We start from the raw sequence: 26,878 nt of genomic DNA on the forward strand, positions 1-26,878 counted from the left end.
TCTTACCCGTTCACACTCCAGCGAAGGACAGTTCCACAGCATTGATATTTAGTTTGTAAATATGGTGTTTTAGCATCTTAGGAGAGCAAAAATTTTGGCGCGTATCTTTACACCCGTTTTGGCAAATGTTATAGCCGTTCGTTCTAATGTGTCCAGCACACGATTATTTTCTACGACATGCACGGAGAAAGGTCATAATCAAACAAAATTTGTTGGTACCCATGAACATGAAATCGTTAAGAAACTACCCAAACATTCTGGCCAGACACTGCAAACAAATAGAAGAACTAAAGGCAACGGTATTTACAGAACACGAATTTGCAGTTCTCAGACAAAAACAAGCGTTTGAAATGGCTACTCATCATTTTATAACCGGACTTTTCAAAAATAAAACTACAAACAATACATTTGGATACATTCCGATATCTAAAAATACGTTTCAGCACAAGAATGCACCACATACAGGTTTAACCTGTGAGATTATGATGATTAAGCCTTTCGATATTCTTAAGGTGTTCCAAAATGAAGAAACAATTGTTTCGTTCAAAGCGCTGAGCAATTTGTCGTATTTTTACGAGATGATGGTGTTTTCGCCGATACCAATTGTTATTTTCCCGATCAACACGCTCAAAATGGTTAGAGAATTCCTTTCGTTGTGCTATGACACCAAGAAAGCCACAGATGAGATCGTGCTTGTGTTTGATGTGGGTGCATTTGAACTGGTGCTGATGGAACCGTATGTTGCACTAAATTTTGGACTTGATATGGAGACGGATGAAATTATACAAAATGGCGGTATTTACAGCTTTTTTATCGGATTTATTTACCAAAAACTGTAAAGTGCAAGGTATTACAGGTGTTATCGATGTTCTTCACAGAAAATAGTACATAAGAACCAATAGCTGCGCTCCATTTACATTGCTATCTATGCCGGAACCATTATCTCTTCGGGCAAACGCCAAACATAACATCTATCTTAAGTAACAATAAGAACAAAATTGGTGAGTGTATAACCTAAACATAAATAAAGATAGCTTTTATCAACTGATAAGTTGAAGTTTTAGGGATATGAACATGCTTAACCACACCATGTGGGTATTTGAATGACAGAGAAACACATGGAATCGATCGTGACATTAAAAGCCTTAGATCATGAGAGTTGACACCTCCTCATACCCAATTTAAAATAAGAATCATCTTTTGATGGCCGTGTTTATTCACAGGATCTTCTGTACCTAAGTTACACCATATCGATATGTCACAATATTTGTAAAAATGCATCTATGTTGTTTTGTGCTGCCGTGGGAATTCAAAAAACCTTTTTTCCATATTACTGTACTCTTTAAATACCAAACCTGTAGTTACTATGAAATTCAACGCTACAAACCCGCCTAACAACATTCAGACATGTAATAGAACAGTACCCAATATTTCATGGCAGCCTGATGTTACTTCCTCACTCCTCATTAATACAAATACTATTACTAAGTGGAGCTTTTATTTTCGTTCTTTCAACGGGATATAATTTTCATATAATTTCAAATCTACTGAGTCCTCTATCATAGATTGAACACTTTTGTTAGTCAGTGCAAAGAAATCTTCGAGCTTGACATCTTTAATGTTCATCTTGAAGAGATCACAGAAATTCTTCCAGATTGACCTACCACCGGATACAAGCAGCTTGTTGTTGTCGTATATTTCAAAAATGATCTTTTCGTCCTTGCTCAAAATTACACATGTATATACCAGCAAGTTGCTGTGGTCCGATTGGTAACCTCTGAAAACTCTTTCCGCCCTATAATTTATCGGGTATATAAAATATTTGTTGTAAAAATCGGTCTGATGTACGGTAGGCATAACACCCATGTTCAAAATAGCGAATATCTCCTTTCGGGTGTCAAATACAATGGGATGCATGATAAAAATTGGACTAAGCGGATATTTGTGAAATTTTAGTTCTTTCTGCAATTTGTCGTACTCAATACACCGAGCGGCACATTCATCATACATTGAAAGCCCTGTGCAACGCTGAATAATATTCTTAACTTCTTCTTCTGTGGTCTCTGTAGTGTGTTGTGACGTCTTTTGCTTTATAGCATAGACAACTCGCAATAAATCCGAAATAGTTCTTTTTCTGGCCTCTATCCTTAATGCTCTTTTATTTTCGTCATTTATCTTTGAGTTTAGCTCTGCTTTCTTCGACAATGAGGCGTGGAACTTCTCATATAATCGATCAATTTCAGATTTTTGTAAATTATTTTGCATTGGGGTCTATAGCCTACGTTTAATTTTGTTTTGCGTTCAAAGAGGCATAGGCCTACATTAAAACTCTTTTTGTTTTTTTAAACACGTTTATTTATCGTCTCATTTTTTACTATAAGTTATTTATTTCCTCATACCACATCATCCAAATAAGCACGCTTTTCTGGTTCACTAAAACCGGCCATCTGGCTCATGGATGAAATCGATGTGCTGTTCCCACAACACCTTCGAGCCTATCCTCATCGCAACAGAAAGGCATGTTGCAACCGCAGTAGCAACCTTAACGTGCAATTCTTGGTTTGCGTGACACCTCCCTCCTCGGAGCACCCAAGAAACTCTTCTTTTCAGAGATTTACAGTTACATAATTTCCGGTAACCTGGCAGTCAGTCAAGAAAAAAGTTTAAAATTCAGTCCATCTTTGGCACTTTCAGAGGAGCTGCCATGCGGTTTTCACCTCATCCATTTTGCAGAATGGGCATGTTTCCCACATATCGAAACGATTACACTTTTTTCTCGTAGACGGGCATTCGATCACACCCTATCCGGCTACAACTAGAATTTTAAAAACAACTCTTGCATGTTCTATTTAGGGCCATGAATGGCTAGGCCAGCCAACTATCAAAAAACGATTATATCAGAGTTACAGAACATAATAAACAAAATACGCAAGCACGAAAAATAATCGATTTCAGATTAAATTTGAAATGAGAATTTTAACTAAAATAGAACACTTACTTTTTGTACATGGACTCTATCTCACTTTTATAATGTTCTTCAAGTATTGCTCGTCTCTTCTTGCCCGTCGGCGTGATGAATCCATCAGCAATGGTCCATTCCTCTCTTACCACATGTATATCACGTGGTATTTCGAATTTCGTGATATTTCCCTTTGAATACTCGTTCTGCCCAATTTCCTGTACTTTCTCTCGGATTTCATCTTTAGAGATTTTACTGTCGATGCAGACCGCAATTCCTACGATGTAATCACCACATGTTTTACCCGTTATCAAAATATCATCAATTGGTGCCTGCTTGTACAGGCCTTCAAGCTTCTCAGGAACGATGTACTCACCAAGAGACGTCTTAAAGATTTCTTTTCTACGACCCACTATGTAAAACAGGTCATCCTTTACAACGCCCAAATCACCGGTATGCAGCCAACCGTCATCATCGAGAACTTCCGCCGTTTTCTCAGGATTTTTGTAGTACCCTTTGAACACGTTGTCGCCCTTGAGAAGGATTTCATGCTGGCCTGGTATGTCAGATGGCACTAATTTGACCAGGTTCGAAGGGAATGGTATACCGACTGTTCCATATGTGTGACATTGTGGTGGTTTGAGTATGTTGGCAGCCAGAGCCTCTGTTTGCCCGTATCCTTCGTATAACTTCATTGAGAATACAGCCTGCAAGAATGAACACACTTCTGGATTGAGAGGAGCGGATCCAGAAAGACCAAATTGTATATTTCCTCCAAACTCTGCTGCCACCTTCTTGAAAATAAAATTGTCCACGATGTAACTCGAAACAGATCCGCTTTTCTGTTTCCATCTTTTGTATTTTAATGCCAAGTTGAACACTAACCTCGTTAAAATGCCTTTCTCCTTGACCTTTTCCTCTATTTTCTCCTTAAATACGTTAAAAACACGGGGAACACCGACAAGAAACGATGGTTTTATGATTTTCATGTCCTCCTGCAGATTCTTCGGATTTCCACTGTAGAATGCTATGCAAGCATTCACAGACATAATAACACACACGCATATCTTTTCCATCGCATGCGCTAAAGGAAGATACGATATATAAACAACCGAATCGCTGATCTCTATTACAGACCCTTTATCATCTCCGCGAGCAAAAGCTGCTATGGCAGACACAAAATTTCGATTCGTAAGCATGGCACCCTTGGGTTTTCCGCAGGTCCCACTCGTGTAGCAAATTGTTATCACATCGTCAAGTCTAGACCGAGACAAGTTCCGAACTTTCTTCAACACTCTCAGGCTATCGTAAATATTATTATCCACATTTACAGAATTTTGCACTTTGAGATCATCGAGCGTTATGTCTTTCTCAGTCGAATTTTCGTATATTTCATCAAAGAAATAGACTGATATTCCCAGATTTGCGAAGCGATCAACCGTTTCTTCTGGGATAGGGTCATAACTTATGATAATTTCTAATCCAATAGAACCGTTCGGTAGTATTTTGTCGTACAAATACTCTGCTTTCTCCCCCGAAACGAACATAATACGCATGCAAGTCTCATTGATGATATGCTTTATGGAATCAACCCCCAATGTAGAATATAATGGGCAGCTCATGGCATCCACCATAAGAATCGCTTGTTCAGAAACTATCCATTCCTCTCGGTTGACAGAGAATATCCCTATAATCTCCTCCTTGTCCAGGCTCATTTTTTTGATGAACGAGTATATTTTTCTGACACGGTTATATCCGTCTAAGTATGTGATGTACTCCACTTTGCCGTTCTTTATCGTTCCAAGGAACTTACCACCCGGCTTCTCTTGTACAGACTTGATAAAAACTTGGTGAAGCGACTCAGCACCATTCTGTGTGCAAGAAATGTTCTCTATATACTGCATGTGGCGGTACACACCATTCTCGTACACCATGTTAAACTTCTTATTTTCCAAAGCGGCCATGCCAGGGTAAACCAAAAAAAAAATTATAAGTTTTTTCCTTGATAAAAAATGTTTCACTGATTCTAAAACGTTTGAGGTTTTGGCAGACATATTATTTTAAAGCGGACTATGATAAATAGTTTCGCGCTATTTAAAGCTTTTTATAATTCTAAATGTAGTATAATATTCACAATTTATCAAGTAATACGTTTAGAGACTAATGAAACCGTTCAAATTATTGGCATTTATTTGGCGATTAAGCACAATTATTTTTTAATCTAGTCGCGATTTTCTCATGAATTATTTTCAATTACGCACTATTATTTGGTATGATTGGCGCAAACGATTCAACTTAAACATAAGGACTTACATTAACTGATCGTTTACACGTCACCGCATATTCAGGACACGATCAGGATATCTTTTGATTAATTTCGAAGTCTTCATCACCTTTGATCATATCCGGTTTCTTCAGCATTTCTAACTGCAAATTAAACATGTTCTTCTCCAGCGTAAATATCTCGTTTTCACGCTGGGATGGATTCTGCCCCAGTAACGTGATGACCATACTTTCCAAACTATGTATTCGTTTGTTCTGCAGGTGAATTATTTGTTCCGTCGAATTTTTTTCCTTTACTTTATCGGGGTTTATAAGCGTAAAATCCTCTACGGAGGAGCTGTCTGTTATTTCGTCCACTGATAGTTTTTTCTCTTTCTTGTTGAGCTGTTTTTTACAGTTATCACAGAGAACAGACTCAGCTGGCAATTGTTTGCTGTTATACATTCGATTTTTCATTTCTATTTGACACAATCTTGACGCAAAATTTAATGTACTGATTGATTCATCCAGACATTTTTGATCAGGTGATATCATACAAAGAGCTATGAGTGTTACATTTCCTGTCATGGAGGACTGTAAAACACGTGTCAACTTGGACTCTCTGTAGCTTGTGAATTCGTTTTTATTCAGCGAATTAATTACCTTGCCAAGCGCTAACAAGCTCTTATTTATATAAACGCCTTCTCTGATGCGCAAAGACGTTCCTGATGCCTTTTCACTGCCTGCCAAGTCTATCAACGTCATCATTGACGTGGTGTTCGCATTTTTTAGTTCTAGTTTGAAAATAGTGTGCGACCTACTACTTCTTATGTTAAACAGTGTTTGTCCTGTTTTTCGTCTTTCTTCACAGCCGGTTATAAGCCGCAACGACTTTTCCAAGCTCGCAACAGGTGTTTTTTCTATTCCTTTGACGATTAATTCATTGTTATAGGTGAAAATTCGCGGCTTATTGCTGGTATTGATCAGATCGATGATGTTTTCGTTGTAAATCTCAAAATACGATAGATAACACTCAGCTGAGCCGTTCATGCTGTCGTAAATAGCCTCAAGCGTTCTCCCGATTATTCCCATGTCCGTTTGTTTTCCCGTCATTGTATGCGTTTTTCCACTTCCAGTTTGGCCATATGCGAACACGGTCAACGATTTGCCCGACATGAACGGCTGAATATTCGGTTCTATACATTCTTTGTACAAATCACAATTGTTGACCATGTAGAAAACCTTTTTGTAGCAAAAATAGCTTATAAAATTATCTTCATCAACCCTCTGATGCAGCAAATCGTCCTTCAGGAACCAAATGTCATTTCTGTCCTTATCCAGTCCCTTTTCTAAGTTATTCCTCACTCTAACATACACACTCACTTTTTCTGACATTTTAATTCCCACAGTCCACGATTACAGCCTCTTATCATTTTAGAAGCAATTGAAACAAATGGTGTTAAAAAAGTTTTTTAGTGTCTGATCTGAAACTGAATTTATAACCAAAGCCACTATCTTTAATGAGATACTTGTGCTGAGCGAATGAGAGCATTTTTAGCGATAGTACATAACACAGGATAAAAACAAAAGTTCTTGAGGCGGTGTTAATATAGCACCATGATATAATAACCAATTCTGGACAGAGATGAGAGTCTACCAGCAAATAATTTATCAAGTACGGAAGAGCTATATGCACTCACACATATCGTTAAGTAGGCTTTCGCATCTTTTCTAGTACTTTACAGTTATTGGACGTGAGTACAATCCTTTATGATGATAAAAGCAATAAAGTACGCGGAACTTTTTTATTTAAATTTAAATCTACTCATGATCAATCGTTTACTTCCTTCTTCAGTATTTGTGACACAAGAACCGAAACATGCTCAGCGAACAACAACTGTATAAACATATTTTGTTGTCCATTCTGATCAATAACAATCATTTTGTCAAGAATAGTAACTTGAATGTTTCACAAGATGATTTATTGCTAATAAACTTTTTGTTGAATTGTTCTCAATAAAAATTGCATTCTATTTCCGGATATACTCGTCCTTCCATCACGGGACAAATTAACTCGCAATTTATCACTGCCATTGATGACTAAGATCACAGGAAAATGGTAGAAGTTCAAAGGAACTTAGGAGCAATGGATTTATTCGGTCAGGAATATGGATGGTGGATGTAGCGGTATTGCTGTGTATGATTAATTATGGAACGCTATTTCTGGCAAATTACCGATGTGTTGATCATCTGATCACATTAGCGCAACGATTTACCACCATGAGCATTTTTATACATTTTTGAACGTCATTTACAGGAGATGAATTAATCAAAGTTTCAACAGTGTGGTCGAATCGTTTGTGGGTAGGAGCAGCAATTACATCTTTTATTATCAGATCAAGAATTATACTGTGCTGTTGTACACGTGCTAAACGATAAAATTGTTCAAATTGTAGTTTATTGGAGAAGATGATGTGTTTGAGCGTGAATTATTTCAGTGGATTCGGTTATTGTTTGAACTGTAGCAGGTTAACATTATTTATAGGACTGTCTTGTTCCATTCATTTATAGCAGGAGCTTTTTGTAAATTCCAGCCTTTCATCGCACATTATTCAAATCACAGCTCTACATCGGATCATACTGGCACGTAACGACAAAAACGTTAGTACCGCTGTTTATTTAAGAGCTATATAGAATTTATGATTACCAAAACGGAGCAGAGCATCGTTGTTATTCTGCTGGACCTGCAAGTTGAAGATATTTCGTAACGAAGTTTTATTTCTAACAAAAAAGATGGGAATGAAGTACCGATTACGGTAAAAAGATACAAAATAAAAAACAAAATCCTGGAAACTTTACGAGAAACGAAAGACTTAAACACGTTAATAACTGTTTTTAGTACAAAAAGTTGCATATTTCAATACGTGATCGTATATTAAAGTTGTACTTTCGATTCTATAAATGGGCTCATATCCTTCTGTATTTGGTAATTAAACTGTGTATAGAAGGTCATTCGTATGAACATGGTTCTTCAAAAGAAATGATAGTACATCTAGGAGAACAAATAATATTATTTACGTCTAATTTAGCAGAAAACATTTTGTGTCATTTATCAAATACACCTCACCATTTTTAAGAGGTTGTAACCACGTTGGGCCCATCCACATGGCATGTATGACTCTTGCCATATTTTCGTGTAAAACTATCAGCGCGAGGATGAAGAAAACAGTTTAAACACCTTTCTCACATGCCTTGCGAAAAATGGTGCCGAACAATTCAAGTATTTAAGTAGGAAGTCGAGCATATCCGACAAAAACGAGTCGCTTTTCCTTTTACTCTTAACATACGCGTATAGAAACGAGCAAACTTCCAGTTCATAGAAGAATAACCTGTCCGATAGGTCCGAGATGAACACAAACTTAAGAAAATAGCTAGTCAGTGTTTCGCGAGCAATTTGTGAAGTGTTTATAATATGAAGGTTCTTCATAAGTGCATTGATGAAAAACACACGCCTGTCACCGTCTTTTTTATTATCTACATGCACTTTGAAATCGCTTTCTCGAAGCAGGGGAAACTTTTCTTGATCAGCAACATTCTTCTCGGTTGATGGCATGCCATTTCCTGCACCATAAGCCCTAATTCGCAACAGCGACTCAACCATGTTTTTTTTATCCAAATTGAATTTGCTAAAGTCTAGCTCTGAGCTGTAAAAGTTTTCATCCTCTGTAAAATCATACACATCACCAATATCGCTTATGATACGTAAGAAATATTCGACAAAGATAGCGAATCCGCAGTCAAGGGCAGTCAACATGTACTTATTCATCTTGAAGTCCAAATCTAAATTGCCCAACTGATTAATAAGAAATACCATGTTTACCTTGGCCAGAAAGATCAAGACATTCTTTTCTCTGCAGTCATTCTCTAGCTTATGTTTGTTTATGAGTGCGCCGAGGTCGGAAATGTCATTTATGAAGTCTTTAACAAAGTATGGTTTTTTACAGCCATTCTTAATCCGCAAGCTAAGATATAATATGAGAACCAGTAAATTGGTGGAGATTAATCGCTCCGACTCTTTTATAAACACTCCGGTAAATTTGATATTTTGCAAAAAAATTTTCATGGTATCATCCTCCAAGTCGTATTTTGCCTTGTAGTGCTGGTATACCTTGAAAAGTATGCGAAGATGCGTAAAATTTGTGCATGCTTGCTTCTTTTCACTTAACTTTAAGCTACTTGATGCCTTTCGACCAGAAAATTCTCCTTCAACAACTTCTAAGTTTTGTTCCAGTACATGACCGTTCTCACACACCAGTATTCCATCACATGATACAAAGTCTTTGCCACAATGCTCGCATACTAACATCGTGATGGGGCAGGAGTAAATTCAATTATGGAACGAAAATCAAACAAGTCTGTGGAAGAGAAGGAAATATCCGCAGCACAAAGGTTCTTGTTCTTCTGTGGTATAAAATATGATATATATCTGCATTTACACTAAATATTTCTTATTGAATCTTGATTGTATAATTTATTGTACATTTCCCTGTGAGATTTACAACGAAAACGAATATTTAATTCTGTGATTCTTGATTGGTTAAAAATGCTTATTTTAGTTTACTAAATGATACCGAAGATGAACACTTAGTGGGATAAACTATTTTTTCTCTTTAAAGACCAATCAAGAATTTAGAATGCTTTCGAATTGCAAAAATTATGATAAACATTGCAATATTTTACGTCATTTTTGTTCATTGAACACCACCATAACCATTCCTGTTACTCAACGAGTCTTTTCTTTTTAATTCCTATTTCTAGTGTATAATACTAAATACCAAACACTAAATGTGCTTATGGTTCTAAAATCAAGTGTAATCATATAAATTGTTTTCTTGTAAGGTAAATATTGCTGAAATTACTATCTTCGAATGTCAGCATTAAGTAGTGTGCTCTTTTTACATATAGAAAATGTTTGTACATGTTGCAACACCAATATACGGAATGGCTAGCAATTTTGTTCATTTCTAACCATTTTCACAAGTTATACCTTCAAGAGGAGCGAGAAACTAAACATTGATCGGAAATTACGTCTTTTTGCAAGCCAGAAATAAATATTCGATTCAAATTGCAAAAACTTAACGGTGTTGTCACTCTCATCGGATGTGCTATCTGCAACAAGGAATGAACATAGATTGAAATGTGGATTACATTCAATAAAAAGCGGTAGAAACATAGCAATGCGCAATATACAACCTCAAGTCAAACTAACAATGATGAAATCACCATACCATCGTACAAAAGGGCAGATTGTACCAACAGGGATGACTATTACTCATATGAGGACTGTTGGACAATATTCTTCCATAAGAAAAGTTAACTCAGGCGGTACGCCATTTGCAGTATTTTTTTCTCAGGTATAGTCACTGCTCAGAATTAATGTCAAATAAACAAAAATAGTGTTATTCCCACGTGTTTTACACAAATTTACATCATTAACTGTCATGTTTACCGTTTTTTGTTGATTTTCTTATGATCTGCCAGGATCCGCACGATTAGAGGAAAACATGACTATTTATGTAGTTCAAGTATGAGCGTTATAATCTGGTACAAAGGTCTCTCTTTCATGAAAAGGCAATGTAGTTTGTACAAGCAACCTGCATGGTTAATAATACCTCGATAAATAGCGCCCATCGGCAAGAACATCTTAGACAAATCATAGTACGATTAAAACGACTCATTGGAGTGATTACAGCTGTACAATCGGCTAAAAAACTGTTCGCAGGCATATCGGTAAATTTTCATCGATCTAATTTATTAACTTTTCCAACCCCAGCTCAACCATGTCGAATGAGTCCAAACTCCAAAAAATTTTAAGTATATTAAACTCACCGATAGATTTGGAAAAGTATATTGAAATGTTGGAATCTATAGATCTAGTTTTAAACGTTAACGATGATGAAAAAGATTATTTTATCTGTCCAGAGGAGGCTAATTTGCAACTACCGAACGTGTTTTTGAGGCAAACGAAACTTTTAGAATGCAAGCAATTTATCAAATCGAAAGCTAGTAGTTGCATGGGAGAACATTTTTATGAAAATTGTCGGGAGATACTTGATTTTCTCGAATCCGTCGAGTTGCAAGAGCCAGAGTTTATGGAGAGCAGAAAGAAATCGGATATAGACGTTGATCTGCTCCGTGAACTCGTAAAGAAATACATTTATTAATAAATACGTACTCCGTGGCAGTTATAGTCTTTTAACACAAAGTTATGAAAAAATGCGCTGATGACTCGTTCGATATTAAACTCTTACAAATACAATCAGCACCAAAATCACAATTGTTTACCAGCCAATCATTCTATCCTCTGCTTATTGTCATAATCTTTAAATTTTATACCGTGCAGTTCCTTCATTTTAGGTATCTTTACCAGGAAATGTAGCTTGGCTAAAGAATCGAAATCTAGTTCCTTAAAATCGAGGAGAAATCTCAACTTGTGCTCCTTATACGCACATATATGGGCCACAAACGCTTTCACCGATAATTTTAGTATTTCATCGGTTATGTACTCTTTCATAGCTTCAAAATTCTCGAATAGACATAGGCTTGTATCATTAAAGCTCATTACATCCTGTCCACGATCGCTTTCGATCAGTATATCTCTATTGCTTTCATTTTCTTTCCTATCCAAGCATACGTAGCGTGATGCATTCCATATATTTTCATCATTAGAACATGCTAATTTATCTTTTTCCATTATTTTATTTTCCACTTCCATCCCTTCATAGTCCACTTTCTTTTTCTTTGCTGGCTGATCCATTCGATCCACATTTGCTGGTTTCTTAACGTTATCTTCAACGTCATCATTGTGATCGTTCACACCATTACCTGTCTCATCACGAATACTCCGCTCTTCGGAAATGTCAATCTTCTTAACTTTCAAATAATTTAGGTATTTCTTTTCGTTGTCGGTTATAAACAGCAATGCCCGTCCATGTTTGTTGTTTCTTCCGGTTCTACCACTTCTATGCACGAAACTCTCAGGATCCAGTGGTATATCAAAATGCACTACCACGTCAACGCCCAAAAAATCAATGCCTCGTGATGCCAGATCGGTTCCAAACAACACACTTTTGAAATTCTTGTACACCGCGTTTCGCTCTTCCTGTTTCATTTTCCCATGGATTCTTGCAATTTCTTTTATACCGAGCGCTGTGAACAGGTAATAGAAGTAATCGACTTCGTTGCATGTCAAAAAAAAGCAAATTACCTTTTTATTCCGTTTTATCACATTATAAAGCATGCTCAGTTTACCAAATGGATTCACACAGACATAGCGTATATCCAAGGGTATTTTCTCGTGGTTTTTTATCGTTTTTGGAGATTTTAGAAAGCTTTTACACAGAGAAGAGATATCGTCATTCATAGTGGCGCTGAACAGTGCATTTCTTTTTGCCTTTATCTGAGCGGTAATACTCAGCAATTGACTTCGGAATCCCAGGCTCAGCAGCTTATCCGCTTCATCAAGGATTAGAAAATCTATTTTTTTTAGAAGCGTGTGCAAAGGAACGTTTGTCCTTGGACACATGATAGTTCTGCTGTTGAGCAATATCTTGTTGAATCTTCCGGGAGTTGCCACCAATATCTCATCAAAGCTTAGAGCTTCGTTGTTGCCACCAATTATGACGGTGCTTTTTACACCAAGATTGACAAGAACACTACTGACTTGCTGAGCTAACTCTCTGGTCGGAACCAAAATCAAGGCCACTATCCTTCTAGGCTTATTTTTTAGATAAAAGTCTATGATGGGCACCAAGTATGCCAGAGTTTTTCCCGTTCCAGTCGGCGACTCTACTATTAAATCATCGTTAAATGATCTAATTACATCTTTTTGCACATTGGTTGGACTTGTTATAGAAATCGCTCGCAGTCTCTCTTTTGTTTCGTTCGATAATTTTAGCTTGTCAAACGATTCGCTCATTTACAGGGGATCAATTCTTTCGGTAAATAAGCACATATCATCATCTTAGCAAATTTCACGACTAAAACCATCGATTCTGCCACAATTGCTCCCAATTGAATCAACATTTGAGCAAGATTGGATAAAAAAATTTGTTTAGTCATCTAATAATGGTCTGTCGTGTTTCACAGATAATAAAAATAGTTTATTGCTTGATCAAAATTCACGATGTTTATAGTAAGGTATAAAGCATCTATCGTGCACCGCAGAACAATAGCTCTCAACGCACCATATATTTTTTATGTTCATTTAATAACCATAAACCATGCTTAGTTATCGTTTATTGAGACCTGCACAACCAAACATTTTCTTTGGATTGGATGGAACATTTTAGCGTTGTAATTGGCAGCGGACTTTTAGGTCCTAAAAATTTTTGCCCTTCGCAAAATGTTCCACAAACGCACCAAGACAAGGAAGCTAAGAGGACACGTGAGCCATGGGTATGGACGTGTGGGTAAGCATCGCAAGCACCCGGGAGGCAGGGGTAAGTGTGGTGGTCTAACACACCACAAAACACTCTTCAAGAAATACCATCCGGATTATTTCGGAAAGAGAGGCATCAAGATTTTTCACCGAAAGACTCAGGCTCTGCGATTGAATGCCACTAACACCGGTGATTTGTTTGCATTGATCAGGAAAAATGAATTTGTTGAGGGACAGGCACCGATAATTGACTGTAGGGCCCATGGCATACACAAAGTGCTGGGTAGAGGAGAGTTGTCGTTGAAGCAGCCTTTGGTGGTGATAGCTAAACAATTCACTGAAGAAGCAAAGAGAAAGATTGAAGCGGTTGGGGGCCGAGTGATTGTCTCTGCTTAATTAAAATGATTATCTTCAAATTTTTTCATCCCTTTCCATGTCAGTAGCCAGAACTAAAAAAAATTTGGAGAAGTACAAAGACAAGCGGCGAAGAGATGCGTTAAGAAAGGATTTATTTAACAAGATTAGCTCTGCAAGCCTGGCCTGTTCCGTTACAGAAAAAGGAATTGGTGTAGATGGTAGATCTATTTGTTTTACTAAAGCCGATCAACCAAATAGACAAAAAAAAACGAGCAGGAGCAGGAATGATGCAAAGAACGGAAAGGCTGAAAAGAAGCGTTTTTGTGAAATGGAACCAGCAATAACACTGAGGATGGCAGAATCTGATATACCAAGGGAATATGAAGACCAAATTGAAAACGAGGATGTGTACAAGGATTCCTGTACAGAAGATTGCCACACATCCACAAAGAATGAAAAAAAAGCTCAGATATATAGCGGTTTTTGTTTCAATAGAACAGAAAAGATAAAAAAGTTGAGAGAGAAGTTACCAATTGTTTACCAGGAAGACGAAATTATTTCTTCGATACGCGAGAATAACATAGTCTTCGTGAGTGGAAGCACTGGCTGCGGTAAATCAACGCAAGTGCCACAAATGCTCCTTGAAAACAACTTTAGACAAATTTTAATGACTCAGCCACGAAGAATCTCGTGCGTGAGCATAGCAGAAAGAATAAACTACGAGACCAATGAAAAGGTGGCAGCATACAGATTTAGATTCAATAATAACATAACGCCAAAAACGAGAATACAAATTGTAACAGATGGTATTTTACTCAAGGAGATGATAAATGATGTCATGCTATCGAATTATGATGTGGTTATAATTGACGAAGTGCATGACTTGACGATTAACTTGGAAGTACTGCTGCCTTTGCTTTCTAGATGGGCAAAGATACGCAAGAACGTTAAGGTTATTCTGATGAGTGCCACACCACACGACAAAGTCAAGGATCTTTTTTCTGATTATGGTGAAGTAAGAGTAAAATCTATTCTGTATCCTGTTGCTGTACACTACGCAGACACTGATCTACGGCACCATTGGCATGGCAAGCTTTGCAAGTCGGATAAATATAAACCGGATGGAATAGATGTAAGTAGTCAATTTGCTTCATATGACCGAGTCAAAGGTGAAGCGGAAATAATGGACAGAGTGCTGGAAATTGTTAACAAAGGACAAGGCAGTATCCTTGTGTTTCTTACATCCAAGGCACAAATTTATTCGATGATCAAAAACTTGGGAGAAATTAACGATCAAATTGACTTTATACCACTTCACGCCTCGTTGTCGTTGGCGAGTCAGCAAAGAATCTACAGCAACAGAAGAAAGTGCGTTTTAGCTACAAATTACGCCGAAACAGGTCTGACCATACCAGCGATAAAATACGTAATAGACTGTGGGTACGAAAAAAGTTGTATCAGCGATGGTACACTGCGCTCATATCCTGTTATACCTATTTCGAAATCCTCGGCTGAGCAGCGAAGGGGAAGGGCAGGGCGAACAGAGGCTGGTGAATGCTATCGTATTTATAACCCAACGTTCTTCGAAAACATGGGAAAATTTAGCACCCCACAGTCGGAGAACACGAGTTTGGATTATTTTTTGCTGGTGCTGTTCCACTTCAAGGTAAGAAAAAATATTTTTATTAATCAGCTAAGTAACGAAAAGCTGGAGAAGAGTCGGAAGGTATTGGAAAGAATAGGCGCAATAAAGAACAGTAAGATCACAAAATTAGGTAGTTTGATCGTAAAATATCCATTTGAACCGCGATTATCTGTTATATTACTGAAATATAGTTTTGATGAAATCAAGTTAATAATTGCCATTTTAGATTCTGATATAGAGATAAAAAGAGAGGATTTCGAGCACTTGTATCATAACGATATTTCTGATTTATTTGTAAAAGCAAAAATAATATTGTCACACAGAAATATAAACAATAATCTGCACGATAAGGAGTTGTTAAATAGCTGTGCGAAAGTACCCGGCACGAAAAGAGGTGAAGAAAAGTGTGCGAGTAAAATGGGCAATATTGGTGGTAAAATTAGAGATATACTCGAATATGATAATTTAAAGGATAAAACATTTAATTTTACGAACGATATCAAGCGAAAAATTGCTAAAATACTGTTTATCACGTATTATGATCATTTATGTAAGAGGGTGCATGACGAATACTATTTTAACGGTTCGAAAGTGTACATTGATCGCAATTCAAAGGATATTGACAGCGAGTATTTTGTATTTCAATATCTGACAGAAAAAAATGGAAAAAAATATGCTGTCAATATAACAGAAGTGGATAAGGAGTGGTTAAACATAGAAAATTTAAAGATATAAGATGTGTAATTTAAGATGTATTAGGTTTAAGAGCATAGCTGACCGAACAAATACGATCTCGGACGCATGTGCTATCAAAGGATCAGTTCTTTGTCAGTGTGTCATAGATTAACTTATTATTTTGGTGCACTGACCAAATTACGTTTTTACGTGTTAGAAATTATAAGAAAGTATCATAATAGCGAATTAAAATGTCAACTTGATAAAAACTCTTTTGTAAGCCGTAAGCTTTATTCTGTGCATTATAATGGTATTGATAGTCTGTTAGGGTTATTTCTATAGGTTGGTGTTCATGCTTAGGAGACAGCACGACAAAAGTTGATGTGTTCTTTATCGAGTACACACGTGATCTTCTTATCACGTCCAATTGAGTGTTATAATAAAAATTTAAATGCTTAAACCAGTGGTTTATACAACCAATAGGATATGCTTATTGCTGTAAGCCTGAAAAGTAGAACTGCTTTTTTATTTAACTGAACTGTTTAAAAACTTCATCGATCAGGATGATCGGAAATGCCAAAAGCATCAGATTAAGGAACTCCCGAAGTGTTATTTTTTCAACATTCAAAATCCAGGAAAAGATGTTTATATTGGTTATGGCAAAAAGCAAGGCCAACGTGAGAAACACGGCTAATACAAGATGAGGGTTTTGTCTGCATGAAACTAAAAGGCTAACTCCTAAGTTTATGTTATTGAGCGAGTTGAGCATTTCACCTATCACAATGAACAAAAACGATTTTGTCTTGTCCTGTATAAGGTACGTGGTAAAACCAAGGTAGGCAGCTATCAAAGTCGTTCTGAAGAACAAAAACCGCCCTTTTCCATGCCCCCTGTTCATACACATCAGCGTGGCTGGCAAACCATCTGTCAGCAGATTAATGAACAGGAGTTGTTTGGAGTTAAGAATTGCCTTGTTAGTTACTATTGCCAGAAACACCGCGATCACTTCTCCTATATTAGAGCTTATCAGGTATTTTAAAAGAGCTTTTACGTTGTGCAATGCTACTCGTCCTGAACCCAGCAAAATTAAAATATTCTTTATATCCGAGTCGATAAGTATTATATCGCTTACCTCTTTGCTCAGATCCGAGCCTTCGCCCAGTGATACGCCCACATCTGCTTGTTTTATCGCCAAAAGATCATTTACACCGTCTCCGGTCATCAAAATTCTATTGCTCTTTCCCAAATGTTTGAGAACCGTGTGCTTGTTCGATGGAGATGCACGGTAAATAACTTCGAAGAACTTTTCTTCATGGCGGTTTTTGTTCACGTGGCGACCAGCTGAAGAGAGATTCGTTGCCGTAACTGTGTTGCTCAGCTCTACAGCACCATCATCTTCAAAATTAGCATTGCTTAAATTCCGATCTATGTATTTCTTGGCACTACAAAACTCTCCTTGGATACCGATTCCATTCAAAAGGTTCATCGTGGTAAGCTTCGAATCGCCTGTTAATATTCGTATTTTAACATCATTTGCTTGGCACCATTTGAAGCAATCTTTGACACCCTCTCTCAAAGTGTCCTTGAACGTGATGAAACCAAGCAATTTGTAGTTCTTTTTTTTCAACTGTTTATCTTCAAGGCCGCTGCTCACATCAGTGACATTTCGTACCAACTTCGTTATGTATCGTTTGTTCAGTCGTTTGTATGCACATGCTATCGACCTTTCTTTCAGATTACTCAAAATGCACTTTTTATCAGAAGATTTTATCTTTGCACTTTTTTTACTATCGGAATTGTAGGAATGGCAAAGGGCAAGGACATTTTCAGGTGCACCCTTCAGGATTTCATAATAATTGTTTCCAAGCTCTATTATTCCACGTGTCACCATATTTTCACAACAGAATGTCTTAAAAAATAATAACTTCGATTTGCAATCGGGTACGGCCTCAAACATAGAAATATCCAGCGGATCACCCATTTTTTTATCGTCTACCGTTATTACTTCGCTCAGATGTTTGCAGATTGCCATGAATATTTCATTCTCGCTGATACACACCGGTTTAAATTCGAAGTTGGTCCCTTGCACCCTATCATTATTATTTTGGCCAGTTGGATTGCCATCATTTGATCCTTTCTCCTTACTGTCCACCGAAAAGATCCTTTTAATTGGCCAAACCTCAATTATCTGGTCTATCATCTGTTCATTGGTAGTTATTGTCCCTGTCTTATCAAGCACAATCATGTTCACTGATCCAAGGATTTCAAGTGACACCAATTTCTTGATAAATATCATATTCTTCTTCAGTTTAAACACAATCACGCTCAGATTTATACGAACAACGAGGTCTAGCCCTTCCGGTATGGCGGTAACCGCCAATGAAGTACATACTTTCAGGGTTGACATGTTGCCCACCAGCATACAATAGATGAACAATACTATACAAACAGACAAAATACTAATAAATAGTATATGTTGTATTCTTTGGACTTCGCTTGTTAATTCGCTCGTGATATTTGTCAGGCTAGTTTGTATTTTTAGCACTTCTCTACTTTTGTCGATAACAAGTGCCAAACTTGTTCCTTGCAGCACAAAGGTTCCACCGTAAAAGACTCTTTTCTTTTGCTTTTTGTACCTTCTTATGCGCCTTAAGGTTTTAAAAAGCTTTTTTCTTCTTTTTTCGTCATATTCTTCAAGAATTGCTCTCAGTTCAGAATCGCGCTCCAGCACGCCGTTATTCACATCAGAATTCTTCCAACAGAAGTCATAAAACAAAAACGCATCTTCTAATGTAACCTTGCTCTGTTTCTTTATCACACCTATACTCTCACCTGTGAGGATACTTTCGTTGACCTTCAAGAACTTGGTGGCTTTGAAAGTTGATTGATCTATGAGAATGCAGTCTGAAGGTATCTTGTCACCTATACTGAGATGAATAATATCACCAACCCCTATCTCCTCTGTCAGTACCAACTTGTTAAAATCCAGCTTCTTTGTCTTAATTTTCATGAAACTATTAAACTTGCTAATCTCCCTGTTGTTTCTGTAATTCTGTAATGTTTCAAGACAGCTGTTGAGATATAGAAGTAGGAGAGTCATGAAAAAGTCAAATATAGAACTATCCACCATGAAGACACTAACCACCTGCAATAAGAGTAGAAACACGGACAATTTGTCCTCAAACGGTCTTATAACCGTTTCAAGTATCACTTTACAATACCTTTTCATGAAGGGATAAAATTTTTTAGCGAACAATTTATAGAATTTCTAAATTTATTTAACTGTGTTTGTCAATCCTACCACAAGCATGTGTCCCATTTACATGCCATCATTTTCCTCAGACACATAGTATTTTTGATTATATTTCAAATCGACTTGGGAATAATGTAATGAGAATATGTCTATTGGAAATAAACCTATTGAAAATGGTAAGTAAGGCTATTTTATTGGTCTTTTGTTTATGAATTATATAATTGCTAAGAATAATGCACTTGTTCGAACATGGATATACAAAATTTCAGTATGTATTCCAAATTATATTTCACAATCAAAAAATCACCATTGATACATTAAGAATCGCTTTTATGAGAATATTAATAAGATAACGAGTCTAATAAACATTTTTGCACATAAAAATGACCATTTTTTGGCGTGAAATGTTTACTTACATAGCTTGAGCTACGAGTTTTAGCGTCACTTACGATTAAGTTTACAACATACTCCGAATAATAGAACGTTGTGTATGGTTCAGTTAAATGAGCTTGAACAGCAAAATTAATCATCTGATTTTATCAAGATCATTATGGGGCATAACTAGTGTAGATGACACACCAATGGAGCTAAAGGCTCATAAAACTGGTTCAAAGAAAAATCAGTAAGCTGCGTGAACAGCCGTTGGCTTGCACATAAAAGATCGAATTATTAGGTAATACGTTGAAGAAACAGCAGAAACCAAGATTCAGCTAAATATGGGACCAGTTGCAGCAGCACAAGCTCAACTTTATGGAGCAGGCATCGAAATATACGGCACTTGTGCGCTTTCTACATCGATTAAACTTTGGTACCGATCCAAGTTTTGCAGTGTGTCATAAGACCAATATCTTGTTGATCGGAAGGAAAATTTTGTTGGTATGACAAGGCCTTTCTTTAATAATTCAGCATAAATCCTTACGCCAGTGCATTGAGGAAGTAGAGATCAAGGCATAATTGTCTTTCTCAAAATAGTTGAATTCTTAGAATAATTTTTTATTTACAGGCCATGAATGGCAAGCAACCAGTTCTAGAAAAAGAGTGATCAAACGATGGTTCCGAGAGCACTTTTTAAACTTTTTAAGTTCATGCTATTTCTTGAAGTTAAATCTGATTCGACATCTCTTGCATATCGGAATTAGTGAGCAGTATATCGATAGACAAACAGGGCACACCAATCCGTACAATATTTCTCTATCATGGCAGCTGCATTTTGTGGAGCAGAAGAAAATTTTTTGTGGTTTTTTACCACTCAGTATTTGTAAAAATGTGCTTAGTGCGAAGTTGTTGTAAAAACATCCGATTTCCGAAAGAGCCGGGTTTTTATGGTGGCTTAATACAGATATATTGTATCTATCGCTGTATCTCTTGGCAACAAAAGCTGATTTCAGATATTTTAGATAATCCTTGTTATTCTCTCTTGACAATGAGATAATAATAATTCTGTTGTTGCTTGTGTTTTTAGCTATGGTAAGGGTATATCCTATGTCATTGGCAATATTGTCGATATCATTGTATTCAAAAATATCACTGACAATCTTTTCATCTTTTTCATCTACTACTGGATGGTCGTGATCATAAACTTTCTGCGACCTATTATTGATTACAATAGCTTTATTGTCGTATGACATCCTTATGAATGTGTTGACTAACACCAGGATATTGTTGCATAGCTCTCCAGGGTTCTTCAGCTGTGCCCAACTATTCCGCCTTAAATCCAATACAACATACATGAACATCCCTAGGGTGCACGTCAAATATTTAATTTAAAACAGCACCGTGGATATTAATGACAACGGTTTGTCTTGCATACAGGAATTTGATACTGTACTTGATGTGTATTGTTGCAAGCGTGTTCAATAGATGTAATACCCTAAATACTGAATAAGCTCTCAATTAATGATTTATCTCAAGCTAACCAATACTTATTTGCAACTTGGAGCAGAACCATGGTTACAACATTTAAATTCTCGTCATACATCCCCTTGTTAATTTCTTGCCAGCGGCTCATACCGCTATAATGGCTATAACCATATTTATCATTATGCGACCTACAAACAGTAGAAATTTTTTGACAAAAAACATGAATACTTACGTATGAACAGTGGGTGCATTTAATTAGATTAGGTGTAACACTTTGGTCTGCCAAAGATATCTGTGCTGTAATTTGGTATTCGAAATTCGCAACATAATGTATCATAAGAGTTTGTTTTTCAGACAGGAAACGTTGCCCGCTGTAATATGCTTTTTAGATAGCATTAAACATTTAGATTCAGAAGTAGTACGAATAGCACTTTTATACCTGTCCGTGCAACGTTACAGAAGTATCCACCAATGAAATACAATACAATGTAAAAGCAACATGATTCTTCACCGTTCAGCACAATTATAGGTTTTTACAACGATGTCGCGAGCGATAAAACGTGTGCGATGTCCGTATATAGACTATTTATTTACTTATTTTTATATCACCCGAAAACAGTCTTTTAAGATCGTACTTTACGGCATTACCTTCCTCTTCGTGAACACAAAACGTAGGCAAGTAGTTGTTATCAATGCCATCGAAATAGTTAAGTAAGTTTATATCAATCCTACCCAAAAAACTGTTAAATCTAACTATTCCTTGCTCAATATCAGAGTAAAGCTCCTCATGTTTGTTTTTGATGTGTTTTTTAACGTATACTAGCTGCTCAAATGTCTTGTGGCAGAGATCACACCTAAATACACTATCGGTCACCTTAATAATATACTTCTCGAGTTCGGTTTCTGGGGAATCCATTTTCAAGTACCCAAAGTCTCTTTCCATTGTTATAATTTTCTGTTTACGATCGAACACTCTCCGTTGCACTCGGTCATCTCTCACATGGTAATCGCCACATTTCCTGATCATTTCGATCTCTGTCTCAAAATGACGAGAACAATAGTAGCAATACAAAAACACATGGCGCAAAAATGTTATGAACTTATCGTCATTATCACATTCATAGGCAATGTTGGTCTTATAATTCTTGTTAAGTATCGTAAATATCTTTCTTAAATTGGCGCTGTCTTTGTCTCTGCAGTCAACCCAGGCGCTCTTTATTATTATTTCATCACCTAACTCGAATGGCTGTACGAGAATTCCCTTTGTACACAGCTCTTCAACTTTTTCTTTACATAACAACAAATCCGAGTCAGGAAAAAGGGTGATTACCGCTTCTCTATCAAAAACCGTGTTATAGTTCGATTTTGACAACTCAAGCTTTTTAATTTCTTTGAATGGTCTCAATAATTCACAAACGTCATCCTCACTATAATTCGGTGGAATGCGTTCAAGAAAAATGTACTTTTTGTCCACCTCGTTGAATCTACGTGTAAATTCACTCTTGGAATCGAGAACTAAAAAGTCGCTTTCCACTTTTTGGCTGAAATTATGGTAACGCTCTAAAATCTTGTCCTTAGAGAACGAATCACTAAAAAATTTCTCGATAAACCACTGTGTATTGCAGTTTCTTTCGTAAAATTTTGCTATTTTCCGTCGATAAAATTCCTTTACATAATTGTCATAGTTTGAATTGGGAAGTGTCAGCTCAAACTCTTTTTTAGTAAGTAGTTTCCGCTCATTTATGACAAATTCGAGGTCAACATGTCGTCTCGTAAAACTTTGCTCAATCGACATATTCGAAACTGATGGGGGTAAGCTTTTGGTTTTTGAAGGAAATGGTAATGTGGCAATATATGTTTATATCTCAGCAACACGAATGAGTGACAAAAACTGAAGTGTAAAATAAGTTTGAATGGCCTAATTTCAAAAATAAATGACTGATAAATCTGGCAGTAGCAGCAAACGTAAGAACAAACTCCTTAAATAACATATGACTATTATATCATGTTGAAAACATGGGTATTTCATTAGTGAGAGACTTTTATCGCGCAATTTATCTTATTTAAACAATGCTTCCACGTATCGCTTCGTAAAGCCATGTTCAACCTGTCTAGAATTGTTAAATTTGTATGAACTCAGTATTTATCCTGTTACTGTACTGTTTTTTACTTCTTCTTTGGATTAAAACAATGTTTTTCATCTGTAATAGAAGGTTTATGGCATTTAACTAAATTTCCAACTTGAGTTAGTAATAGACTTTTGGATAAATAGCTAAAATGCTATTTTTGCAATTCAAGTTTGTCTGTTCAGCAGTCATACCATCCTGCAAACACCTTGTAGTTCACACTATTGAATGCAAGAAAATTTCAGGATATAATGGCGATGCTTGGTTCACTAAATCTGTACACTTGGAATTTTAAATATGAATCTTGGCATTTTATAACTATTTGCATAAGTCTTATATTGCAATAAATAGATCTTGTTGCTTACTGAATTGATCTCCACACGTTGTTTTTAACCATTATTTTCAAAAATATTACACTTTATGGTTATTTCTCTCGGTCATCAAAAAGAAATTTGGCTTGGAACAGCATCTATTGCTATCCCCAACACGATGCCTTGGAACAAAAACATTTGAATAGAACTCAGCAGCAATACCCCCATGGCTTACGATGACAAAACAATAAAAACCACGTTGGACAAGCAAAAGAAAAGTACTTTGAAAGAAATTGAGACAGAGTACAGAAATTTTATAGAAAGGTTACCAGAGGAATGGACAAATTTGCCTGTAGGTGTAATCTTGGATGCTTTAGAAAGTGAAATAACTAATGATAAACGTTCTGAAGCAGATAGAAAAAGAAAATGATAGTGAACGCGTTCAATGCTAATTTAACGAGGAAACTAATATTGTAAGGTAATGTTATTTTGTATTGGTTCAATAAAGAACAGCTTGTTAAAAATTTTAATCTTACTATACATCCTTTTGAATATATTTCTGTGATTTCACCGCTATTTTCTAGAAGGAATAATCGCGGTTTGTTTTTTATGTTAGTATGCGATACGTTATATTCACGTAAAGAGTCTATTGATCTTAGATCGTGACCTTGTTATAGAGTTTCACACGTTATATGAGTCTTATGAGAATATGCAAACGTATTATATAACATTTAAGGCACGCTTTCGCAGGATTTTTCCACAAATATTAGTGCTGCAGTATATAATCTATACAGCATCGATATTATATTGGTAGAAACATTTTGATTATGGCACAGATTTTAAAAACTATGAGTTAAAATCATATTCTTCATTATTACCGTATAAAAGTTTTATTTGTACCTAACACTGCGATCAAAATATTTGTCATATTTAACATGTGGAAATATTGGTAACATTTCTTATACATCATGACAGGTATAATTTTCATATTCGGATTTTTCTTTTAACTTTTGCTTCATTAAAATCATCATTTTGGCTGGCAATAGATGATGAATCACGAAAATACTTTACTGAATCATTTTCTAATTATATTCGAAATGAGCCTCATTATCTAAAGAGATCGGGCTTATTTGATGAAAACGGCAAAATTTCTGAAATCTCCGTTGGGACATTGCATCGCATAATTTTCGAAAGCGTTGTTAACGATCATGGTTTCATGCAATAGGTCATTCAAAAACGTTTGACTTTTATATCAGTATTGATAAATAGATGTTAACATAGTATTACTTGTTGTGTTCAATACCAATTTTGACCAATGCGCGTGTTACGCGAAATAAAGCACGAGGCGTTTTTGTAAAAGATGCAAATTATTCGTAATAACACGAATCAAAGGTGTTCGTGTGTTTTAAAAGAGTTTTGGTGTATTGTTAAAATCTTTTTGGTTAGAGATGTGGATGGACAGAAAGAGCAAAAATGAAAAGGAACAAAAGTTACTAAGTCAAATCAACTCGAAAATGATGTTAGAAAGAGCAATATACATAAGTGATCTCAGTTTAACAAAAGTTAAGACGTATAACACAGAAATGGACATCGATGATTTTCTTGAGAAACCAACACTGCCTGACAATTACGAGAACCATCTCTATCTCTTTATACAGTATTGCAAGTGGTACTATGTATTCAACGACAAGGATGTCAAGAAGCTGCCACCGCAGAGAATGTATCCGATGAGCCTCTGTGATACAATAGATATGGTACTTGACGTGAAACAGCTTCATAAGCAAGTGATCATTCTATCAGAAAAATATGACGTAGGTTTTATATATATGAAGGTAAAATATTTCAGCAGTGATTATTTTGAGCTTATAATTGAAAATGTCGGGTATACAATTTTAAATAGGAAAAGAAACATGAATAGTGAAACGTTCATGATAAAACTAGACAGACCTGTAAAATATATAGATTATCTTTTTAGGGGTAATGGAATAAATCGTCGTCTAAGATCCATATATTATCGAGAACATCAAAATAAGAATTAATGTTATTAGAATCGGTATAAAATCCGCGCATACATAAATATTCAGCAGCAACCCATGTGAAAATTCGAAATAAAGCGCATTATTGTATGTTTACGTCTAAAAAAGGATGATTGTTTCAATATGTTGATCAGAGAACACCGATCCTTAGAAAGTTTAAATTCATTCGGAATTGACGTTTGAAATAGCATGTGCACTATTCTATTTTTTACCTATCGCACTGAAGTTATAAACGCGATACCCGCATAAACATATTATCCGTTGTTAAGAATTTTAACACCATGCGTTCCACTTAAAAAATAGCATGGACATAGAAGACGACGTTGCCCACCATTTACAATCTATATTTTCACAATGTAGCTGTGTTAAAACTATGAACATAAGCTGCATACACATCGTGTACAGATTGCTCGACTCAACGCTTATGGTTCGAAGCAATACCATAATGAAACCAAGTTTATTCCTTATTGCTGTCAATGACCTCTTTCATCCATTTTAGATATTTTTCATTTACATAGTCCAACTTTACAACGATGAACTGATAAACATCGTATGAGTGCATCTCAGACATAACACGTTCAATTTGCGGAATATAACCGTGAAATGTAGTCATCTTAGTTTGTACCTCTCTGTCAGTTTCTACTCGTCCATTCCATAGGTACTTAGACTCAACTTGGAAGGTTTTCTGGGCACAAGCAACTAATTTCTTATCCAACAACGTCTTTAATATTGAATCAGCCTCTTTTTCGTTTGGAAATGTCGTAAAAATTATGATAGGAAAGTCCATATGATGTTTGTTAACTAAATGGGGTGCAAATAATTTTTAATGAGTTTCTGGATATTATACCTCAAAAACTTCGAATGCTCTTATAAAGTAATTGTCCTCAGTAAAAGTACGTTTATCCATCGCTTCGTATCACCACATCTAAATGACAAACTTTTCTTGTTCGCTGC

The 26,878-nt window shown here is 36.2% G+C and overlaps 14 protein-coding genes across 14 annotated transcripts; 5 read left to right on the forward strand and 9 right to left on the reverse strand.

Moving 5' to 3' along the window:
* Window positions 1-186: 186 nt before the first annotated feature.
* VCUG_01155 (uncharacterized protein) lies at window positions 187-1,034 on the forward strand. The gene has a single exon (XM_008075942.1). It carries the CDS (start codon window positions 222-224, stop codon window positions 837-839), a length of 618 nt encoding a protein of 205 aa, XP_008074133.1. The 5' UTR covers window positions 187-221; the 3' UTR covers window positions 840-1,034.
* Window positions 1,035-1,158: 124 nt separating this feature from the next.
* Window positions 1,159-2,265, reverse strand: VCUG_01156 (uncharacterized protein; the record flags this gene model as incomplete). Its single annotated transcript, XM_008075984.1, has 1 exon — window positions 1,159-2,265. One exon carries the CDS (start codon window positions 2,263-2,265, stop codon window positions 1,498-1,500), a length of 768 nt encoding a protein of 255 aa, XP_008074175.1. The 3' UTR covers window positions 1,159-1,497.
* Window positions 2,266-2,985: 720 nt separating this feature from the next.
* Window positions 2,986-5,019, reverse strand: VCUG_01157 (uncharacterized protein). The gene has a single exon (XM_008075943.1). It carries the CDS (start codon window positions 5,011-5,013, stop codon window positions 2,995-2,997), a length of 2,019 nt encoding a protein of 672 aa, XP_008074134.1. The 5' UTR covers window positions 5,014-5,019; the 3' UTR covers window positions 2,986-2,994.
* A 295-nt stretch (window positions 5,020-5,314) lies between these two features.
* VCUG_01158 (uncharacterized protein) lies at window positions 5,315-6,616 on the reverse strand (the record flags this gene model as incomplete). Its single annotated transcript, XM_008075985.1, has 1 exon — window positions 5,315-6,616. One exon carries the CDS (start codon window positions 6,614-6,616, stop codon window positions 5,315-5,317), a length of 1,302 nt encoding a protein of 433 aa, XP_008074176.1.
* Window positions 6,617-8,099: 1,483 nt separating this feature from the next.
* VCUG_01159 (uncharacterized protein) lies at window positions 8,100-9,587 on the reverse strand (the record flags this gene model as incomplete). The annotated part of the gene is made up of 1 exon (XM_008075986.1): window positions 8,100-9,587. One exon carries the CDS (start codon window positions 9,585-9,587, stop codon window positions 8,427-8,429), a length of 1,161 nt encoding a protein of 386 aa, XP_008074177.1. The 3' UTR covers window positions 8,100-8,426.
* A 1,474-nt stretch (window positions 9,588-11,061) lies between these two features.
* VCUG_01160 (uncharacterized protein) lies at window positions 11,062-11,463 on the forward strand (the record flags this gene model as incomplete). Its single annotated transcript, XM_008075987.1, has 1 exon — window positions 11,062-11,463. One exon carries the CDS (start codon window positions 11,062-11,064, stop codon window positions 11,443-11,445), a length of 384 nt encoding a protein of 127 aa, XP_008074178.1. The 3' UTR covers window positions 11,446-11,463.
* A 110-nt stretch (window positions 11,464-11,573) lies between these two features.
* On the reverse strand, window positions 11,574-13,199 carry VCUG_01161 (uncharacterized protein; the record flags this gene model as incomplete). Its single annotated transcript, XM_008075988.1, has 1 exon — window positions 11,574-13,199. One exon carries the CDS (start codon window positions 13,197-13,199, stop codon window positions 11,574-11,576), a length of 1,626 nt encoding a protein of 541 aa, XP_008074179.1.
* A 426-nt stretch (window positions 13,200-13,625) lies between these two features.
* On the forward strand, window positions 13,626-14,077 carry VCUG_01162 (uncharacterized protein; the record flags this gene model as incomplete). The annotated part of the gene is made up of 1 exon (XM_008075989.1): window positions 13,626-14,077. One exon carries the CDS (start codon window positions 13,626-13,628, stop codon window positions 14,055-14,057), a length of 432 nt encoding a protein of 143 aa, XP_008074180.1. The 3' UTR covers window positions 14,058-14,077.
* Window positions 14,078-14,094: 17 nt separating this feature from the next.
* Window positions 14,095-16,595, forward strand: VCUG_01163 (uncharacterized protein; the record flags this gene model as incomplete). Its single annotated transcript, XM_008075990.1, has 1 exon — window positions 14,095-16,595. One exon carries the CDS (start codon window positions 14,095-14,097, stop codon window positions 16,396-16,398), a length of 2,304 nt encoding a protein of 767 aa, XP_008074181.1. The 3' UTR covers window positions 16,399-16,595.
* Window positions 16,596-16,842: 247 nt separating this feature from the next.
* VCUG_01164 (HAD ATPase, P-type, family IC) lies at window positions 16,843-19,567 on the reverse strand (the record flags this gene model as incomplete). Its single annotated transcript, XM_008075991.1, has 1 exon — window positions 16,843-19,567. The coding sequence occupies one exon, from the start codon at window positions 19,565-19,567 to the stop codon at window positions 16,868-16,870; it is 2,700 nt and encodes an 899-aa protein (XP_008074182.1). The 3' UTR covers window positions 16,843-16,867.
* Window positions 19,568-20,568: 1,001 nt separating this feature from the next.
* Window positions 20,569-21,327, reverse strand: VCUG_01165 (uncharacterized protein; the record flags this gene model as incomplete). Its single annotated transcript, XM_008075992.1, has 1 exon — window positions 20,569-21,327. One exon carries the CDS (start codon window positions 21,325-21,327, stop codon window positions 20,680-20,682), a length of 648 nt encoding a protein of 215 aa, XP_008074183.1. The 3' UTR covers window positions 20,569-20,679.
* Window positions 21,328-22,037: 710 nt separating this feature from the next.
* On the reverse strand, window positions 22,038-23,246 carry VCUG_01166 (uncharacterized protein; the record flags this gene model as incomplete). The annotated part of the gene is made up of 1 exon (XM_008075993.1): window positions 22,038-23,246. One exon carries the CDS (start codon window positions 23,244-23,246, stop codon window positions 22,038-22,040), a length of 1,209 nt encoding a protein of 402 aa, XP_008074184.1.
* Window positions 23,247-25,342: 2,096 nt separating this feature from the next.
* Window positions 25,343-25,927, forward strand: VCUG_01167 (uncharacterized protein; the record flags this gene model as incomplete). Its single annotated transcript, XM_008075994.1, has 1 exon — window positions 25,343-25,927. One exon carries the CDS (start codon window positions 25,343-25,345, stop codon window positions 25,925-25,927), a length of 585 nt encoding a protein of 194 aa, XP_008074185.1.
* Window positions 25,928-26,206: 279 nt separating this feature from the next.
* On the reverse strand, window positions 26,207-26,716 carry VCUG_01168 (uncharacterized protein). The gene has a single exon (XM_008075995.1). The coding sequence runs from the start codon at window positions 26,709-26,711 to the stop codon at window positions 26,382-26,384; it is 330 nt and encodes a 109-aa protein (XP_008074186.1). The 5' UTR covers window positions 26,712-26,716; the 3' UTR covers window positions 26,207-26,381.
* Between the last annotated feature and the right edge of the window lie 162 nt (window positions 26,717-26,878).

The sequence above is a fragment of the Vavraia culicis genome, assembly GCF_000192795.1.
Source record: "Vavraia culicis subsp. floridensis unplaced genomic scaffold supercont1.16, whole genome shotgun sequence".
Classification (NCBI taxonomy): Eukaryota; Fungi; Microsporidia; family Pleistophoridae; genus Vavraia; species Vavraia culicis.